Below are 22065 nucleotides of genomic sequence, written 5' to 3'. Positions count from 1 at the left end.
TTTCAACTTCCTTGACTGGTCTCTAGGTACCTTGGGAAAGTAAGTTTCTGCTTTAAAGGACCCTGAGACTTCTAACCTTATCCATATAATGTCCTGCATGGACAAAGCTGTAAGAGATGGCTCAAATGAATTAGCAGCCCTATTCACAGCCAGAGTTGTTAAGAAAAGAGAAACTATGTGCCCTTTTCTCTCCATGGGAGTCACTCCGCTCCAGAGGTCAGAGTTGCTTTATGCTCCTCTTTCTCCTTCTCTTTTCCCTCAGGAACTAGTAAAGGAGGTGGCTGCTGCCCTTACTCAAAAGGCTACTCATGACCTGGTCTCTAAATCGGCAAGGAAGGTTCTTCCATCGTCTTTCTCCGCCCATGGGTTCAAGGAGGATTCTACCTTCCTCGCCCTCAAACAACAAAGTTTTTTCGTGGAAGGACCGTCGGTAGAGGCAGCTTCAGATTAGATAGAAGAGGTTCTAGGTCAGGCAGAAGCAGAGTCTGACTGCCTTCACCTTCAGACAGCAGTGGGGGCCAGGCTAAGCAATTTTTGGCAGGCCTGGGAGAAAAAGGGAGCGTACCCATGGTTCATCCTTGTGTTAAAGAATGGATACAAAATCCCTTTTATCTCTAAACCCCCGTTAATTTCAAACCCGGTGGATCTTTCTCCCAAATACAAGGAAGAATCAAAGAGGCAGGCCATGCAGCTTCAAATGTCTCTTTCTATAGAAGGCGGCGATAGAGAGGGTACGGGACTTAAAATCACCAGGCTTCTACAACAGACTGTTCCTGGTTCCCAAGAACTCAGGAGGATGGAGGCGAGTCCTGGACGTAAGTGCCCTTAACAACTACGTCCAGAAGACAAAGTTTGCTATGGAATCCCAGAGTACAGTTCTTGCGGCAGTAAGGAAAGGCGACTGGATGGTCTCATTAGACCTCCCAGATGCTTATTTTCATGTCCCAATTCACCTGAATTGCAAATGTTACCTAAGGTTTGTGTACAGGAAGGAAGTATTCCAGTTTCGGGCCTTATGCTTTGGCCTCACCACCGCCCCTCTAAGTCATCACAAAGATCATGATGAATGTGGCAAGCATGCTCCACTCAAGAGGCATCAGAGCCTCCTTGTACTTGGACGATTGGCTACTAAGAGCCCCCTCACTCAATCGCTGTCTGGAGGATTTGCGTCTGACAATGAGTCTGTCAGAGGAGCTAGGACTTCTGGTGAATTCAGAGAAGTCTCAATTGATCCCTTCCCAGAAGATCCTTTATTTGGGGATGGAGATTCACAGTCTGACTTTTCAGGTTTTTCCATCACCTGCAATGATACAGCTAGCTCTCCTAAGGCTTTGTGCCTTTCTAAAGAAGGAGTTTTGTTCAGTGAGGGAGTGGATGAGTCTTCTGGGAACCCTCTCTTCACTAGAACAATTTGTGTGTCTAGGGAAACTAAATTTACGACCCCTTCAGTTCCATCTCAATTGCCATTGGAACAAAGAGGACAGCCTCGACAAGGAGAGCATTCCTCTTACGGAACCAATAAAAGAGTGCCTTCATTGGTGGAACAACATAAACAGGCTCCAGGAAGGTCTCTCTTTGGAACAGAAGAGCCCAGCCCTTGTGTTGTTTTCCGACGCCTCGGACTCTGGGTGCGGAGCAACACTAGGAAAGTCAGAGATTTCGGGTCTGTGGACAAAACAACAGCAAAGTCTCCACATCAATCAAAAGGAGCTGTTAGCCGTCCTGTTGGCTCTCAAGGGGTTCGAGAAGTTAGTACTGAACAAAGTAATACAAATCAATGCAGACAATACCTCAGCTTTAGCCTACATAGCGAAACAAGGGGGAACGCATTCGAGGCCGCTTTACGAGATAGCAAAAACTCTTGTCGTTTGGGCACATCAAAGAAAGATATCCCTGTTGACAAGATTCATTCAAGGGGTAAAAAATGTGAGGGCAGACAGCCTCAGCAGGAGGAATAAAGTTCTTTCCAGAGTGGACACTGGATCTAGATGTATGCAAGAAACTTTGGCGGATTTGGGGCCGCCCTCTTATAGATATATTCGCAACCTCAAAAACCAAAAGACTAGAGAATTATTGCTCCCCAGTTCCGGATCTCGAAGTGTCACTCATAGACGCATTCCTGATGGACTGGTCACACCTAGATGTGTACGCTTTCCCTCCATTCAAAGTGCTGCACAAAGTACTGCAAAAGTTTGTGTCTCACGAGGGAACCAGATTGACTTTAATAGCCCCCTTCTGGACGTCAAGAGGTTGGTTCACAGAGGTACTGGAATGGATGGTGGATGTTCCAAAAAGCTTGCCATTGAGAATAGATCTTCTCAGACAACCCCTCTTGGCAAGAAACCATCTAAACCTCCCAGCTCTACGTCTGACTGCCTTCAGACCATCGAAAAACTCGCAAGATCTAGAGGATTTTCGAAGGAAGCAGCCAAGGCTATTGCTAGAGCAAGAAGAACTTCTACTATCAGGGTGTACCAAGCGAAGTGGGAAGTTTTTAGAGCATGGTGTAAAGCAAACTCAGTTTCTTCATCCAGTACCTCTATAGCTCAAATTGCCGATTTCTTTTTAGAGCTTAGAAGAAGGCACAATTTCTCCTCCTCAACCATTAAAGGGTACAGGAGTATGTTAGCAGCAGTCTTCAGGCATAGACATTTAGACCTCTTGAATAACAAGGACCTTCAGGATCTCCTTAGATCCTTTGAAACTTCTATGAAACATCAACAGGATTCACTAGCCTGGAATTTAGACGTGGTTTTAAAATTTCATATGAGTGACAGATTCGAACCTTTGAACTCTGCTTCTTTTAAAGATCTGACTTTAAAGACTTTATTTTTAGTAAGCTTAGCAACAGCTAAAAGGGTCAGTGAAGTTCATGCTTTTAGCAAAAACATTGGCTTTAGAAACGGCAAAGCTATATGCTCCCTGCAGCTTGATCTTCTAGCCAAAAATGAACATCCTTCTCACCCATGGCCAAAATCTTTCGAAATTGCTAAACTCTCTGATTTGGTGGGTGAGGAGCTGGAGAAGGTTCTTTGTCCTGTTAGAGCACTAAGGTTCTATTTAGTCAGGACTAAAGGTTTAAGAGGCAATTAAGAAGCTCTTTGGTGTGCAGTCAAAAAGGCCTGCTTTACCTATGTCTAAAATTGCCTTATCATATTTCATAAGACTTTTGATTAAAGAAGCTCACACATACTGTGGTGAGGAAGATCTTAAGCTCCTGATAGTTAAAACTCATGAAGTTAGAGCTTTGGCAACTTCTGTGGCTTTTAAACAAAATTGTTCTCTGCAAAGTATAATGGATACAACGTTTTGGAGAAGTAAATCTGTGTTTGCATCACATTATTTAAAACGTGTCCAGACTCTTTATGAGGACTGCTACACTTGGGTCCATTCGTAGCAGCGAGTGCAGTAGTAGGTGAAGGATCTACCACTACACTCCCTTAATCCCTAGTACCCTTTTCCCCTCTTGGAACTTGTATATATTTTTATGATTGGAGGAAATTGTTAGACAATCTTCCGCAATCTTTGACTTAGTCAGGTAGTCATTTGTTCCTTGATAGCGCCCGGAACAAGTCAGCTTCCTTAATAGGTACGAACCCTTAAGCTAGTTTTGTTTTAACTCTTAAGTGAAATTCCATTAATGTTGCTGTCTCTGACCCGCCACCAAGGGTGTCAATCAGCTATTATTATATAATGAGCGGGTAAGTTTAAATGTTTAAAAATGATATTTTTATAATAAAATAAATTTTTGAATATACTTACCCGCTGGTTATATAACTTAAAATCCCCCCCTTCTCCCCTCTAGAGACCTATGGGCATGGAAAATTTGATACTAGGAGGGATAGTTCGACCTAGCTCTGTGGTGGCGCTAGTGTATACCTGGCATATCTATGCGATTGCTGCGAGTTTTGAATTTTCTGCCGGATAGAAGAATAAAGCTATTATTATATAACCACCCTCTTAATGAGAGAATGCCTTGATGAAGTCATTGAGCTTCAGCACGGCATTTCACTCCCGTGCTGAAACTTGGTGACGGGCAAGAGGGCTCTCGAACTTGGGGAAATTACTCCCTCCAGTTTGAATCTAAATTTCTCTTTCACCTTTTTCTTTTTCTCAATATTACTTCGACCTTATCCTAATTTCATAAACTTTCTTTCGTCTTGCTTTCCAAACTCAATGAGTAAAATTTCCCTCATTATATATATGTGTATATATTATGTACATATATATTTATTATTTTTTTTTTTTTTTTTTTTTTTCCCCCTATGGCTTGGATGTTTCTCATCCATTGTAGGCCCGGCGTGGATGTTCATACATCCTATATTGCTGCCTGCTTTGATGAGTGGGAGGAGGTGTCACGGTTGGGAGGTATTTGCATGCAAAGCTATATGTGAGAGTATTGGATGATTTCAGCCATCCCGAAGATGGTTTGGACCTTTTTGGCGGAACTATTCTCAAGTGTTGGGTCTTCGGAATCCAGGGGGATCCAATGCTTGGGGTAGGACTCTCGGCTTTTGGCCGGAAGCCCGTCATTACAGATATGGGGAGGATGATTCCATAATTTCTTGGTCTCAGTCCTAACAGGCGGGTTCAGCTTACACCTGTGCCTCTATATCTGTTTTGATGCTATCCTTCGGGTAGGGTATGGAGTGGACCATCTGGGAAGTATACTCTCATTGTGCCGATAGTGGAAAGTGCAAATTTCCTTTCTGGCTTGTGATGGCCTAACATTCTCGAGCAGGTACATCTAAGTAACCCTTTTCTCTCTCTCTCTCGTCTAATGGATTCTTTAAGCAATGAACCCCCATCCCCTGGATACGCTGACTCTCCCCCGGCACTGTTGACGACCTCTGCTAATTCAATTAAGGAAAATTCTGTTGACGACTTAGGAACAAAAAAGGACCCCTCTACTAATGTTTCAAAACCAATTAAGTCGGGTAACAAAGGGAAACTAAGAATCCTTCATGTTACCCAATTCCAATAAATACTGATTATATGATATGATATATAAAGCATTTAGATGCTATGGAGTGATAAAAGAAATTAGAATGAAACTTGAAAAGGAAAAATGGCATTCATGGATAACTTATATTAATCATGAAGAAGCATTCAATGCAATATGTAACATCAATGATATCAAAATTAATAACCTAAATGTCATGGGTGCCCCTAAATGTCATGGGTGCCCTATGTGATAAGATACCAAACAGTTTGGATGTATATAGACCTGCTGACTGGTTTGAGAAAGATATCGATTTAACTATGCTCCCCCAAAGAAAGCCAAAACCACCAATGTGGCTTGTTGCCGAGCCTAAAGGGAGTAATGGGAATTATTTTAAAATTAGCAAACTAATTCAGAAGAAGGTAGGAACCATTGCACCAGGTGATATATCTCGCTTTGGGAAAAATAGCTTCCTAATCCATGCTAAATCATTCACGCAATCAGTAATACTGTCTAACCTTACGACAAACAGTGATGAGGATATGTTAGATGTCAAACCCCACCTAAACTTTAGTTACGGAAGGGGAGTAGTCTTCAATAAAGATCTTTACGAATTTACAGAAGAGGAAATACTAGCCATGTGCCCATTAACAGTGTGGAAAGTCCATAAGATTCCTGGGACGTCAATGATTATCCTTACTTTCCAGGATGCTGATGTGCCTTTCTACATCGATATTGAAAATGAAAGAATAAAAGTTCGACCTTTTAAACAAAAGCCCTTACAATGCTTCATATGTTTCAAATTTGGACATCCTTCTAAAGTTTGTAAAAATGAAAAAATGTGTAGCATCTGTGCCAGTCCCTATCATGGAGAGTGTACACTTGAGCCCAGCTGTTTGAATTGCAATTCAAACCATAAATCCACTGACAAAAGCTGCGAGATTTATAAGTTTGAAGAAGCAGCCCTCAACAAATCCAGTGTAGAACACATAAGTGTAGGACATGCCAAAAGACTACTGAAAAAACCTAACAGCTATGCAAATGCACTGAAATCAAGAGAAAATATACCACAGGAGACATCGAACCCACATAGTGCTGCCAGTAATTCCCAAAAAGGAAATACATCATCTAATGATAGTAGAGTTTTACGTGACAAGGTAAGCATATTGCCTTCCAAGGCTTTACCACTGTGTATTAAAACTGCAACACTGCCCACTTTTATACAAACTTCATCCCCCATTACCAACAATAGTACTAACCTCTCTCAGGCCATGTCCTTGCCTGATTTGATGGAAGTTCCACCCGAAACAAAGTTACCAGGTGCACCTGTGGTAGGGAAGGTGCAAAAACCTGGTAAATCCTCACCACTGATAAATAGGAAAAGAGAGAGACCTCCATCTCTCTCTCCACCCTCCATTAGAAACGTCAAGGTTATGACATCAAATAAATTTGATGTTTTGTCTGTTGATGTTTCTAATGGACCAGAAGATAAACTGAATAAATCAGAAATTCAAGTTGAGGTCCACCATCCACCTCAACAAATAGATCAAAAGGATACAAAGTAAAACACAAACATAAAACCCATTATAACAAGACCACCTCTGAAGAAACCTACAGGTAATAATGTTAGATTAAAAACTGCTAATGGGAAGACCTCATCCAAGATGTCTTCCAGAAATAATCCATAGTTTTCTCCTCCATTTTGCAATGGAACTGTCAGGGTTTGAGGGCCAAATATGAAGAACTTAAGCTCCTAATTCATGAGCATTCCCCCATAATTGTATGTCTACAGGAAAGTATGCTTGATTCTAACACTCCTAGTCCTCGAGAGTATGTTAGCTATCGAACACCATATAATCAACAAGCAGGGAGCCATGGCGGAAGTCTTGTATACATTCGTCGAGATGTTCCCCAAATACCTATGTCTATACGTACAACCCTGCAGGCAGTTGTTGTACAAATTGATATAGGGAGAAAATATACAATTTGCTCTCTGTACTTACCTCCAAATTATATTATTTTATATGATGACTTAGCAGAGGTCCTTCAACAACTCCCTCAACCATTTCTCTTACTGGGAGATATGAATGGTAGACATCCTTTATGGGGTGATATCCTAGCAAACACAAGGGGCAATATTATCTCATCAATTGTGGAGAATGAGGATGTGGGACTCCTTAATACAGGAGAGCCCACACACTTCCATGTTCAGACAGGTACCTTGTCATGCATTGACCTTTCAATTGCAAGCTCTAACTGTCTTCTTGATTTTGATTGGAGGACATTAGATGATTGGCATACTAGTGATCATGCACCAATCATTATAAACACCAACAATGGTCCACCTTTACAGAGATCGCCACGATGGAATCTTGACAAGGCGGACTGGGAAAAGTTTCGTGAGCTAAGCGAAATTGAGGGGGATGCTGAACAGGTTGAAAATATCGATGATGCCATAGACTTACTGAATGGAACTCTCCATACAGCAGGAGTCAATTCAATTCCCAAAACAACAGGGTTATTCAAACGACGACCAGTCCCGTGGTGGTCTTCAGAACTAACTGCCCTCCTCAGAGCCACAAGAAGATCTCTAACACGATTGCGTAGACTCCGAACTGATGAGAATTTAATTATGTACAAGAAATGTAGAGCACAGTTCCGTCGTGCCATGAAAGAAGCAAGGCGCCAGTCATGGATGTCTTTTGTTTCCTCCATTAACAGTAGAACACCACCATCTGCTGTGTGGAGGAAAGTAAAAAAGATAGCTGGCAAATTCACCCTCAACCCACCACCAGTGTTGAAGGTGAATGGTCAGTATGTAACTGAAGCAAATGATGTTAGCAATGCCCTGGCTAGTCATTTTTCAAATGTATCCAGCAAGTGTGTAGGAGCCCCTGGTCACCAGTATAGGAGCGTTGAAGAAAAGAAAATTTTAGATTTTGGAACAAGAAGGGAAGAGTCTTATAATTCTCCTTTCACTGAAAGAGAATTTGATTCCGCACTAGCTCATTGCAACGATACAGCCCCTGGACCCGATGGAATTCCATATGCAATGATTAAACATGTACATTTTAATACAAAGCTATTTATTTTAAGCATTATTAATAGAATATGGCATGATCATAGTTACCCAAGTGTTTGGGAACTAGCCATTATTTTAGCCTTTTTAAAACCCGGTAAAGACAAGTTTTTAGCAGCAAACTATCGTCCTATTGCATTGACATCTTGTTTATGTAAAATCATGGAGAAGATGGTCAATGCAAGGCTGATATGGTACCCTGAAATGAAAGGTATTTTATCACCGATTCAATGTGGATTCAGAAAAATGCACTCAACAACTGATGTGTTGATACGACTTGAGTCTTCTATTTGTGAAGCCTTTGCTTCCAAACAGCACCATGTTACAGTATTTTTTGACCTTGAAAAGGCATATGATACCACATGGAGATATGGTATACTTAAAACCATTCATGAAATCGGATTGAGAGGAGAGCTGCCACTATTTATTCTGGCATTTCTTTCACATAGAGTTTTTCAAGTGAGAGTTGGGGAAGCTCTATCAGAGAGTAAGTGCCAGGAAGAAGGAGTTCCTCAGGGTAGTGTGCTGAGTGTAACCCTTTTTGCACTAGCAATTAATGGGATATCCTCAGCCATTCCCCAGGATGTTCTCTCAACATTATTTGTGGATGATCTCTCCATATCATTTGCTGGAGCCAGAATGGCAACGGTTGAGAGAAAACTACAGCTCTCGATTGACAAAATTATCCAGTGGGCCGATATGAATGGATTTAAGTTCTCGACAAGTAAAACTACTATCGTACATTTCTGTCGTATCCGGGGAGCACATCCAGACCCGGATATATACATTAAAGGTCTACGGATCCTATGTGTATCGGAAACCAAAGTTTTAGGTTTGATATTTGACTGTAGACTTACATGGGTTTCTCACCTAAAAGCGCTAAAAGCTAAATGTGTTGAAGCTCTGAATATTTTAAAAGTATTGTCCCATACATCGTGGGGGGCAGACCGCAATACTATTTTTAAATTATACAAGGCCTTGATTTTTTCCAAAATTAGTTATGGTTGTGAGGTACAGTATACTCTTCAGCCACCCCAAGCCGGTTGAAAATATTAGATTCAATACATCATGCAGGTATTAGATCTACGGGAGCATTCAGAACATCACCTATCCCAAGTCTCCTTGTTGATGCTGGAGAGTTACCACTAGACCTTTACCGGATGTCTTCTATTCTTCGGTATTGGTTTAGATTGCAAAGACTCCCTAATTCTTTAGCCTTCCAGACTGCAAGCCTTGTAAGGCACCCAACATACTTTGAAATGCACCCAAAATCTCCTCAACCCTATGGCTTTCGGGTGAAACAATTATTAAACAGTCTGGATATAATTAGATGTAAGGTACTTCCATTCAAGGTATCATCAACGCCTCCATGGAAGTTACCAGAGATATCTTTTTGTAAATATTTTATAGGAGATAAGAAGAATGTCAGACCTAGAAGCCAGGTCTCTTTTTAATGAACATGTTAAAGAACATACTTTTATCTATACTGATGGCTCCAAATCTGATGCTGGCGTTGGATTTGGGGTACATAGTAATAGTTTTAATTGTAGAGGTGCACTTCCTCTGACCGCTTCCATATTTACTGCGGAACTGTATGGCATATTAACCGCTATTGAGAAAATAGCATTGGAGGAGGAGGGTAATTTTACAATTTTTAGTGATGCGAGGAGTGTCCTTCACGCTATAGAAGTTTTTAATTCTAATAACCCTCTAGTTTTAAAGATTTTAGAATGGCTTTTTATTATTGAACGGAGAGGTATAACAGTTCACTTTTGTTGGGTTCCAGCACATGTAGGTGTGTGTGGGAATGAGAAGGCAGATTTACTGGCTAAGAATGCTGCATCCGAGTTGCTGACAAGAAGGTACAGTGGAACCTCTACACACGAACGTATCTACATCCGAATTTTCCAACATCCGAAGTAAAATTCAAGCAAATTTTTGACTCTACACCCGAATTTTATTTCGACACACGAAGTAGCAATTTTCGTCGTACCGGTTGTATCCGAATTTTTCGACACGCGAAGTACAATTCGAACACGTTCCTACTCTACACCCGAATTTTTTTTTCGACACCCGAAGTAAACAATACTCGTATGCGTAGTCGGTGCTCATAGCGCCTGATGTGTTTTTTATTTCCGCCAATAGAAGGCAGCACTTCAACCTCGGAGGGACCCTCAATTAGCGTGGCTCTGGTCAGTCCTCTGTTCTCGTTGGCTTTATGTGGTTGTGCCCTGTGCGTTCTGCTATTAATTGTGTTTTAATCGTGATTTTTTACATTCATCCTTTTACGGTATTTTACGAAAATCATGGGTCCTAAAAGGCTTAGTTTCGCAAGTGGTAGTGGTAGTGGTGAGAAAAGGAATAAGGGAATGCTTTCTTTAGAAGTAAAGCAAGGAATTATTGAAAAGCATGAGCGTGGCGTCCGTATGAGTGAACTTGCAATAAGTTCCGCGCAAATAAAAGAGGTGTTAGGAAAATATCAAGACGTGGTCGACTTCATCGACAAATACCATCCAAAGAAATTGCAGGTTTGTCGTGTAGCTGCGCAGTTTGATGATGTTTCCCTAACTTATTTTCGAAACATTCTGAAAAGCTGTACCAAGCAACTTTCTATCGATAGCTTCTTTAAAAAAACTACGAAGCGAACTCGTGATGAAGAGGAAGGAAGTGGTTCAAAGAAAACAGCAAAGAGTGAAGAGAAAAAAATTCAATCAATTTTAAGTGTAGAGAGTGAAAGTGATTAAAATTAATCATCAAAAAGAAAAAAAGAAAATGTAAAAAAAAAATATAAATTATAAAAAAAAAAAGCTAAGTTATGTTAAAGTTCACTTAGTGTAAGTTAGAATAAGTTACGGTAGTGTACGTTTATCGTAGTTAACCTCTCTACCTCCTCGCCGCCCGTCCGTCTCCTCTCTGCATAGCAAGACTAACAACACCTGCGCTGGAGTTTCTAAGGTAAAGTGACGCTAAAAACCCGTTTCTTATTTATCATTTTTTGCTAATTCTTCTTATTTACATGTCTATTCTTCTTATTTACATGTCTATTATCTAATTTAGTGTTCATTATTCTCATGGGAAAATTATGTGTAGTAGTTTATTAAGAAGTTATCATAGGTTTTTGGGCTAAACCACGGATTAATCCTATTTCAATGTATTCTTATGGGAAAATTCGTTTCGACATCCGATCAATTTCTACATCCGAAGTTGGTTCTGGAACGGATTAAATTCGTATGTAGAGGTTCCACTGTATCCCATTGCCTGTAATGATTTCTTACCTGACATCAAGAAATTGGTTTGCAATAAATGGCAACAGCAATGGGATAGCCTAGATGGGAATAAAATGCGAGAGGTAACAAATGTTATATCTCCTTGGAGGTATAATATGATGCCCCGAAAATGGGAGACGTCTCTTTGTCGTCTCCGTATTGGTCACACTCTGTTGACACATGAGTTTCTGCTGAAGGGCCAACACCAACCGTATTGTGACAACTGTTTAGTACCTCTAACAGTAAGGCATTTGTTGACCGAATGCCCCAATTACAACATCTTGCGGAATAGATATTTGTTTGAGGCTCGAGGCGAGGGTGGCAGGTTCATCCTTGCCAAGATTCTTGGAAATGATGTGTCCTACCATGCAAGTGGCATTTTTAGATTTCTTTGAGAAGCAGGTCTTCTGAAAAATATTTAACTTTTATGACATTCAATTTTTATGATTTTAATTGAATACTCTTTAATTTTTTATTTTATCTCATTTTTTATTTTTGTATACATAAATTAAATGTTACCGGCGTCAATGACCTTAGATGTCAGGATGCCTGAAAACTTTAAATCATTCATTCATTATTATATAACCAGCGGGTAAGTACAGCAGGCCCCCGCCATACGACATTAATCCGTTCCGGAGTTGGTATCGTATGGTGAAAATGTATGGCGGCCAATAGAATAGCTAATGCGTGCAAAACCCCAGGTAAAAACATTGAAAATTAGTATGTAACAAAATAGTATAGTAAGCACTGTACTACAGTATACTTATATATAATTTACATGTACTGTACAGTATATAATTAAATAACATTACAGGATAAATAAAAATTATATACTGTACAGTACTGTAAAGGAAAAATTAAATTTTATTTACCTTTGGAGTGACGTAACTTTAGCTGTTAGTGGGTGGAGGCAGAGGGCCGAGGAGACGGTAGATATAAAAACGTATCAATGCTAATTATGTTATGTACACTTAATAATAGATTTATTCTTACTATTAAACACTTAAAGTTAAAAATGCTTTTTTTTTTATTATTTTTGTCTTTTGAAATATTTTTTATTTTTGTTTTTAGAACTTTTTTTTTTTTAGCTTTTTTAATAGAATCACTATTATCATCTTTGCTTTCTGACACTTAAAAATTACTTTTTTTTTTTTTTTTTTTTTTTTTTTTTTTTTTTTTTTTTTTTTTTTTTTTTTTTTTTTTTTTTTTTATAGAATCACTATTATCATCTTTGCTTTCTGACACTTCACTTTTGGAGAAATTTCTATTTAAAGAAGCCTGTTTCTGACAATTCCTCAACATATTTCTAGAATGACTCATACACTTGTCATTAACACTCTACATAAGACGACTTGTGTGAAGTTTTTCTGGGTGGTTTTTTTTCAATGAAACTCGTAAGGTTTTCATACCAACCGTTAGCTTCCCTTATTTCTGCTGATGTCGTTTCTTCAGTGCCCCCCCCCCCCCCCCCTCTGGTCCTCGCCACCACTAGAACTGTGCTCTTCTTGAATGATCGTCAACTGCATTGCCTCCAACTCCTTCAAGTCTTCAGTCGTAAGCTCCTCCCTGTGCTCCTCGATAAGGTTGTAGACGTCAGCCTCATTGACAACAAGCCCCATGGATCTCCCGATTGAAATTATTTCCTCAACATCACCCTCACGGGCAGGATCATCAACGGCCTCGTCTTCGGTTGAGGGATCGAAACCTTTGAAGTCTCGTTCTGCCACAAAGCTGGCCACAGTTTCTTCCATGAGGAGTTCAAGGTGCACCGTGAAACCTCATTCCAAGCTTTGTCGATCATCTTAAGGCATTGAATGATGTCAAAATGCCCCTTCCAAAATTCATGGAGGGCGAGTTGAGTGCTTTCGGTCACTTCAAGGCATCTTTTGAACAGATGCGTCGTGTAAAGCTGCTTAAAGTTGGCAATCACTTGCTGGTCCATAGGCTGGAGGAGAGGGGTGGTGCTTGGTGGCAGATAGAGAACCTTTATGAAGGAGAAGTTGGGATGAATGATGTCCTCGAGGCCAGGAGGGTGAGCAGGGGCATTGTCCAGTACCAGGAGACATTTGAGAGGAAGATTGTTCTCTTCTAAAAAGTTCTTGACAGCACTCAATAAATATGGTCCTCGTGACCCAGGCCTTGGCATTAAACTTCCAAAATACTGAGAGCCTCTCCTTCGTGCTATTTTGTGCCTTGAAGGCACGAGGATTCTCTGAGTGGTATACCAGTAGGGGCTTAATTTTTAAGTCCCCACTGGCATTTGCACATAATGCGAGCGTAAGTCTGTCCTTCATCGGTTTATGGCCAGGAAGTTTCTTTTCAGCTGTGATATATGTACGGTGGGGCATTTTCTTCCAGAAAAGGCCAGTTTCATCACAGTTACACTTGCTGAGGAATGTAGCCTTCTCCGGAAATTACTTTCTCAAACTTCTTGTGGAATTCTTCTGCTGCTTTCTTGTCAGAACTGGCCCCCTCTCCATGCCTGATGACTGAATACCAGTCCTCTTCCTAAAGCGATCAAACCACCCATGAGAAGCCTTGAACTTTTGGGGGGCTTGCTGCGACGTTCCTTCGTCTCCGCCGTCTCTCTGGGCTTCCACGAGATCGGCAAAGATTGCTCTCGCCTTGTGCGAAATTACCGATTGTGGGAGTTTATCACCAGCGATTTCCTTCTCTTTAATCCATAGAAGAAGGAGTCTCTCCATCTCGTCGTTGATTGAGGTCCTTCCACTGGCAAGGACAGTCATGCCTTTAGAAGACTTGCTGTAATGGTTTCCTTATTCTTGATAATTGTACCAATCGTAGACTGGTTACGGCCATACATACTAGCGAGGGTAACGATGTGCATGGCCTTCTTCCTATTTCTTTATGATCTCCAGCTTCGTTTCCATAGTAATCATCTTCTTACTTCTCCCTTTAACATCACTAGCAATCTTGGGACCCATGGCTAACGAATTAAAGTTATAATTAAGCACTAAAATGCAAAAAAAATATGATATCGCAAGCACTCACATGAGATCAAGTCTTTATGAAACGCACACGAGATTCTGAACTGAGCGCGCGTATAACAAAGAGGGAGGGGCAGCATCTCTCTCAGGCATTGTGGGAGGGATTTCGGCCAATAGCGTATCTGCATCTTAGTGACGCCGACCAATAGCAGACCAGCTTCTTAGTGATGTATGCAGTGACGTATGAGCGTGATGGTAGGCTAGTGACTTGCACAGTTGTACGCGTAAAAACGCCAAGTTTGAGTTTTGAAATTCGATGCTGTAAGGTGGGGAAAAAATGTTGTAACGAGGGGACGAAAAAACATTGTATTCCACTCCGTAACGTGAAAAAAACGTAAGCTGGGGGACGCTGTACCTCGGGGGTCTACTGTATGTTCAAAAATTTATTTTATGAAAATATAATTTTCAGTCAAGATTTGTTAAGAAATATCTCCCCCATCCTCCCAGATGAGGGGGTTGAGGATGGATAGACTATATTCAACCCTTTTGTTATAATTGCATTCACATTTGAACAATTCTCCTTTACAAGGTTATAGGCTCATCTGTGAATGGATTACTATTTCCAGTGTATGTGGGCCTAACCTAATGTGGACGTGTCCATGCTCAGACTGTTAGAAGTTTGAAGGGGTCATCACCTCATTCTTATAAAGGACCAAGTGATCGAACATTTCATGGGAAAATTAGACCAGCCATATTTTGGTTCATAGATGAGTCTCCTATTAAAGGATGGTGATTTGTATTTGTGTAAGAACAAAACATAAATTTTTTTAAGCAGTTTGTATTTTTAATACTTCCACAAACCCGAGTCCTCTTAAGTTACACTTCCTGCCTGAACCACCCTGCAAGTCCCAGGCCTAAAGTCAAAAGTGAGTGTCTAGCTCATTGACAGGTGGCTGAGGCTTACCCTTCAACTACTGGTAGTTATAATTATCTTGTTGACTTTTTAATGACTGCTCCTGAAGTCTTACTACCGCTATTAAATAACTCGGGTTTATATAGTTGTACATTAAAAATCTGATTTTTTATTAATTTAGCATGATATTGCTATTGCTTTGGTAATACCAAGTCTCTAGTCTAATTAGAATTATATTCATTTCACTTTTCAGTCTCTGAAAATAAACACCAGATCCACTGATCATGTCCGCAGATGGAAATGCTATTGAACCTTGGAATTTTTCATGGGTTGTAGAGAGAGTGCTTTGTGCTTGTTCTTGGCCAGAGACAGACAGTGAGATAAATTGGCTCAGGTAAGTTATAACACTTTGAAATTTGCATTACTGTACTTGAAATAGTTTTGCTTTTTTAGTTAAACCTTTCCAGTTATTTGTTGCTATATATAACCCAAACTTTGTCCTTTAATAAGACGGTTGTCGGGTGGTGGCTAAGCCTCGCCCAACCGACTTGTAGCGTTACCTTCACTTTGACTTCATCTGAGACGCTGTACAGACAAACTTATTTGCAGTCTACTTTGGCTTTATGTACTGTCTGCTTTTTCTGTTCAGGTTGTTTTTTTGTGCTTGCTTGCTTTGCTGTTGATAATGTTGGCTCCGTGGTCAGATATGCAGTTGTGTCCTGGTAAACCTGGCCGAGGAGAAGTTGGCGTTCGACCTTCATCATCCCCTGTTGTGGGTGAAGAGAGTGGTCTTCTTTGCAGTGGACTGAATTTGCAAAGAAGAGGAATAAGTTGAAGAGAGATTCTTTGGAGACAGTCTTGGGCAGGCCCAAGTAGATATCTAAAACTCTCTTGCTCCTTCATCCCTCCTTCAGATTGAAAGTCTGCTGCATGTACTTCTTCTTCCTTCATGGTTGAGGTGTTGGAGGAAGTGAAAAGAAAAAGGGAGCCTTTTCCCTACTCTCATGGAATTCTTTGATTGAGACTGCAGTACTGCTTTCTTTTAGCCCAAAGCTTTCCCGCCAATATAATAGCTAACGACTTGCAAGAAGTTGTATCTGGGCTTGCTGTGGCTTGCCCTTGGGATTGATGGTACTCCATTGGCAGAGAAACTTCTTTAAGTTTCAGCAGCCACTAAAACCTTTAAGTTTCTTGTTCTGTTACCTCTCCCCCCTTGCCTGCAGAGGAGACCTGTGTTGTGATGCCCAAAGAAATGTCCTTCACCCACCAGAGGAAGCAGTCCCTTCACCTCTTTCGATTGCTACAGCATCAGCTGGGCTGACAAGAGGCACCGCCGACAGACTGAAGTACTGTAGGTGTGCATCAACAGCTATGTCCAGCTTAGGTTGCCTTATCCTTTGGATAGTGAGTGACAGAGCCATTTGGTTCAATTGAAGGAGGAACTCTTAAGTCTTCACTTAAGAGTGCAGACTTATGGTTAGAATATGATAAATTCATAGATATGTATTTTTTCTAACGATACAAACCTTTAGCTATTTATTAGGGATATTACTTTCGGTGAAACTAAAGGGACGAGCCATTAAAATTTTAGAGAGGGTTAACTACCAGCCATTAAAATTTTAGCGGGGGTTAACTACCCATCCCGCTAGTTAGCAGGGGGTAGGGGTGGGTAACTTGCTACCACTCCCACTCACACCTGTGATTTAGCTCACTTTGCTCGGAGGTAGAACTTCAAGGGTGATAGGGTAGGCGGGTAAGTTTGTATAAATAGCTGAAGGTTTGTATCGTTAAGAAAAGTACAAAATATCTACGAATTTGTTGTTTGTTCCGTAACTGGAATGCAAACCTACGCTATTTATTAGAGGTGACTCTCCCATTAGGAGGATGGACGTCCCTGCCAATCTGGCTTTTTGGCTTTACCCGGGGTCTCCTTGTATTGAATATGTTGGTGCCAAATATAGTCTCTACACCTCGCTAAAGCCTGCTATGCAGGGTCTGTGGCCTACGCAAGGTGTGTGTTGAGATAAGCAGTGTGACTGTCAAGGTGAAAGTTAGGAAAAACTGGTGGACCAAGACTTTCCCAATACCACCTCACCAGGGTATGGGGACACAACATTATAGGTACACAAGGGAGCATGGTTTACCCGCAGGGGTTGAGGTCAGCTTGTGTAGAGAACCCAGACTGCTCCCCATGAGAGGGGAGGAGGAAGAAAAGAAAGAGCTAGTCATTCCTTTTCATTCATGCAGACTAAAGCAGGATAACAATGCCCACAACCTTCTTCTACTTGTCCAATAAGGAGCTTGAGGTATACAACCAGCTGTTGTGCAGCCACCACAGGACCGATAGAGATCGTATTAAGTTCCTGTGGGTCACGTCTTGCAGGAGAAAGGTTGTGAAAGTCGCCTGGAGCATTCACATCCTTGCTTGTAGAACCTGTGTCACAGAGTAATCTGCCTTGAAGGGCCAGTGGCATGTGACATTGCGGGTCGACGTAATGGAGGAGGATCTGGATTCAGAGAGTAATTGATGACTGTGAATCCAGCAGAGATGATGTTTTGGTGATCCTCCTCGTGTCTCTCCCAATGCTGAGGACAAGAGAAGGCACCCTGGTGGGCTGTTGCCATTCTCGTGAGTTAGAGCCTCAAACTTCACTCCGGGTACAGTAACAGATGATCTGGATCGTCAGTTACAGATTAAAGACTTGTCTAGGATCAGTCACTGGAGACTGTCTTGACAACAAACTCAGGGACGAAACTGAAAGTTGCCTTAAACCTTTCTCTTGAATGGGCTATGTCGAAAGACAGACCATAAAGTTCCCTGACTTGTTTGGCTGCTGTCAAAGTGGGTAGGATCACTGTCTTCTAAGCCAGGAGAAAATTTGTTGCTTGGTGAAGTGGACCATACGGAGGTCACTTTTAGAGACCGGAGAACTCAAACCATGTTCGTAGAGGGAGGTCTCAATTCTGACTGGGGAAAGGAAAGTTTGTAAGTCCGCATGAGTTGGAAAAGATCTAGCAATGAGGGGATGTCCCTTCCTTTCAGATTGAAGGCGAGGTTCAAGGTTAAGTGATAGTCTTAACCTGCTGAAACTGAAAAGGGGGTGTCTTTTCCAACTGCAAATGCTCGAGGATTCTGCTATTGCTGGAATAGAGGTATCGAGTGGGGAGATACGCTTTCCCATGACACCAATCACAGAAGACTTTATACTTTGCCTAGTAGACTGATGCTGAGGAATTCCTCAGATATCCAGACAACCTCTTCGCAACTTATTGTGAGAGGCCTCTCTGAGAGAGGTACTGGGTAGTCTTCAGGCGTGCAATCATAGCGAAGCTATAGCTTGTGGTAGATGTTGAAGTGTGGTTGTCTTTTACGTGGAGAGGGTTCTTTTGGAGGCTCCGTTAGGAGCTGCAGAAGGTTCGGAAACCATTCCGCATAATGCCATAGCGGAGCTACGAGAGACCTTGAGAGGCTGACCAGTGTTCTAGTCTTGTTGACTACCCTTCTTTTCGGACAAAACGGGGATGAGACGTAAACATCATTGTTGTACCCACCGGTGTTGTCATGCCTCTTGCCTGAGAGCCTTGGGGTCTAGGACTGGGGAGTAGCGGAAGCGCGGAAGCCTGAGGTTCAGGGGCGTTATGAACAGATCCACAGTAGAACCCCACAAAATCTGGACTTTGTAGGCTACAAGATGATCCAAACCATTCAGTACACCTTATCTGAGATGCTGTGCACAGATTGTCGGCGAGCACATTCCTCTAGTCTGGAATGAACCGGGCTGATAGTGGTATCGACGGGACTTCCGCCCATCTTAGTATTTAAACTGTTAGATGAGAAGAGGCTGCGAGCTTGTTGATGTGAGCCCCTATGTGGTGTTGTCGCTCGTCACACCACTGAGTGGCCCGTGAGGAAATGATGAGGCTGTTGAAGGACTGGAAAGTTGTCCTTCATCTCTTAAGAGATTTAAGTGAAGGTACTTCCAGACTCTGTCCAGAGGCCTGAGGTTGTGTGGTGCAGCACGATGGTCCCTCCTCCCTTCTTTTGATGTCTAAGCACAGCATCAAGTGGGGGGGGGGGGGATGGCAGAGAAAGTTCCACCCATTTGTATATTCTCGACTGCTACCCATCCCTTGAGGTTCGTCCAATCTTCTGGTCCTATGGGGACAAGAATGTCCGGGGAATTGGAGACCTGACTCCAATCGAACTCAAGCCACCACTGGAGAGAACGAATCCTGAGGTGGCCATTGGAAACTAGACAGGCCAGGGATGATTGGTGTCCTAGGAGACATGGTCACTCTGGGGCTGGGAGTTCTTCTCGTCTTGAGAAAGGGTCTTGTGACCTTTCTAAGCCTCGTTATCCCGTCTTTGGTGAGGAGGTTTTGGTGGAGATTGGTGTCTAGAATCATTCCCAGATATACCAGTCTTCTGAGAGGGAAGTAGGGAAGACTTCCTAAGGTTTACCATGATCACCAGATCTTGGTAAAAAAACTTCGTAAGTTTCGGTGCTAACGCAAGGTTGCCACTGAGTCTGCTAGGATCAGTCAGTCGTCCAGAAAATGGAGGAAACATAAGACGATCCTGAGAGCCCAGGATGGGTGCTGGGGAAAGACAAAAGCACAGTGCCCTGAACTGGTATTTCTTGTTATCTATATTGAATCTCGGATACTTCCCTTAAGATGGATGGTTTGGGCCTGGAAGTATGCGTCCTTTAGGTCCAGCATGCATGTGAAGACCTGTGGTCTTGCCCCTGGTCCGAACTTCTCCTACATGGTGTGGATTTCAGCGCAAGGGGATAGCTCCTTGCGGATCCTTTCGCATGGGAGTTTGTTGACACTGGGGTCTTGACTTGTGGAGGAAAGGATGGGAAGCAATACCCTGTGTAAGGATTCTTCCATGGGAGAGAACTCCTTATAACTGATAGAAGTGGGTAAGGCAACGCTTGACCCTATTATGTGCCGGGATATGGTTGATGCTATTACTTAGAACGGCATCGTTCTGGTGACGTTAACCATTGGTCAACGGCTGGGTATTGTCTTCTGTGCAGTTGGAGAGTGCTCGTGAGTTGTCGCCTGTCGCCAAGCCGCTGAAGGGGGCTGTTGATCGCCTGCCGATCGCTTATGTGGATCTGTTTGATAGTGAACGGCGAGGAGCGAGAAGTGTGTTGTTTGCCCTCTGATCTAGTGAACATTGGGCAGAGGTTGACTAGAGAGTTTGAGTGACGAACTGCTGGTAATTGGCGAACTGCCGATGATTGGCGAATCGGCGACCTGTGAGCCAAAGATGGTAACTGACAGGCAGACGAAGGCTGTCTGATTAGTCAGCCAAGGAAAATTGACGATTAATGAGTTGGCGATCGGCTTGGAGAGCCCTGAGAATCTGCAGAATGATTTAATGATCACTAGTTGGTGATCGGCAAGTCATTGACGATCAGAGAGACTGAGGTCGATGATCGAAGAAAGACTAGCTAGCAATCGGTGAGCTAGTGATCAGCAAGCTGATGACTGGTTATTACTTAGTAATCGGCGATTGGCACGTTAGTAATCGGACATTGTTAGCAACTGAAGAGACTGAAGGTCAACGATCAGAGAAAGATGAGCTAGCATCTGGCGATCGGCGAGCTAGTGATCAGCCGGTTGATGATTTCCCATTGGTGGAAGATGAGCTAGCAATCGGCAGACTAGGGAACGGTGGTCGGTGAGCTAGTGATCGGCGAGCTGGCAATTAGAGATTGGCAAGCTAATGATATGCAGTTTACAACGTCCAGATCATGTTTGCTGACAGTGGTACTGTCAGAAAAACCTCCTGAAGAGAAAGGGACCAAGGGTTCTCTGTGAGGAGTCTCAACCGATGGTAGATGCGGTGGATCCGCCTTCGAAGGTGGAATCTTCGGGAAGTTGAACCCTTCTGAGAAGCCTCTTCCCTCTTTTCCTGGCTGGGAGGGAAATGGGCCGATGGTGACTTATCAAAAAGTTTTCCCTTCAGTTCTTTTTTCCTCTCGCGAGAGTGCACTTGAGCGTTGGTGAGTGCTGGCGAGCCAGAGGGCGCTTATGCGCAGGAGGGCTCTGGCATGCAGGAAAGCGCTGTGCAGGAGAGCGCTGGTGAGCAGGCAAGTGCTGGCGAGCCGGAGAATGCTGGTGCGCAAGTGAGCACAGGCAAGCACAGTAGAGTGGTGGCGCACATGAGAGAGCTTGCAAGTTGGAGATTGCTGACTAGTAGGAGAGCGCAGGGGAGCGCAGTCGCACTGGTGAGCGCAGGTGAGCTGATGAGCGTGGATGAGCTGGCGAGCTAGCAAACGCTGGTGCTCAGAACGGCGAAAATATGCTGGAGAGTGCCGCAAACAGGAGATCACTGGGGCATTAGAGAGTGCTGATGCAATGGAGACCGCTGACACGCTGGAGCGGTAACAAACTGGAAAGCGCTGACAAGCTGTTGGTGAGTGCTGGCGCCCAGCTGAAGGTCTGGAACGTTGAGAAAGAAGGCTTTCTTGAGGGCGAGGGATGGTTTGCAACATCACCTGACATACGGTGAAGGCAGGTCAGGAACAGGGATGTGCCCTTTGGAAGGGCAAAGATCCACCATGGGGGATTGCTAGCGATCCACAGAAGAGTCCAAGATTGAAGTCCAAGGACTAGCAGCAGCGCTGTCAGGAGAAGGTCCAGGAACGGCGAAGGTCCAGGGGCAGAAGACGATGGAAGAGGAAGGCTCCTCTGGGGGGGGGGGGGAAGGCTGTGTTGCTGAAGAACTGAGAGGCGTCTCCTCACTGGAGGTGAAGGCTTACTTCTAAGGAGAAGGGATGACGCCCCAGGGGAGTGGTGGATCAGCAAGCTGACCTTCAGCAGTTGCAATCCTTCGAAGAGGAGCCTCTTGAGTGGTCCCTCTCGCGAACGAGAGATGGTCACTTCGCAAGAGAGACTTG

The 22065-nt window shown here is 42.9% G+C and overlaps 1 protein-coding gene across 2 annotated transcripts in view; it reads left to right on the top strand.

Annotated features, from left to right (window-relative positions):
- Positions 1–22065, top strand: part of LOC137647000 (dual specificity protein phosphatase 23-like) — a 203748-nt gene that overhangs the window by 106157 nt on the left and 75526 nt on the right. For both annotated transcript variants that reach the window (XM_068380107.1, XM_068380106.1), the window contains exon 2: positions 15402–15542. In XM_068380107.1, the coding sequence (XP_068236208.1) occupies positions 15433–15542 (110 nt within the window). In that variant the 5' untranslated portion in view covers positions 15402–15432. The remainder of the gene's footprint in view (positions 1–15401; positions 15543–22065) is intronic.

This window comes from Palaemon carinicauda, chromosome 9 (genome assembly GCF_036898095.1).
Source record: "Palaemon carinicauda isolate YSFRI2023 chromosome 9, ASM3689809v2, whole genome shotgun sequence".
NCBI classification, from domain to species: domain Eukaryota; kingdom Metazoa; phylum Arthropoda; class Malacostraca; order Decapoda; family Palaemonidae; genus Palaemon; species Palaemon carinicauda.
This window is presented reverse-complemented; position numbering and strand designations above follow the sequence as displayed.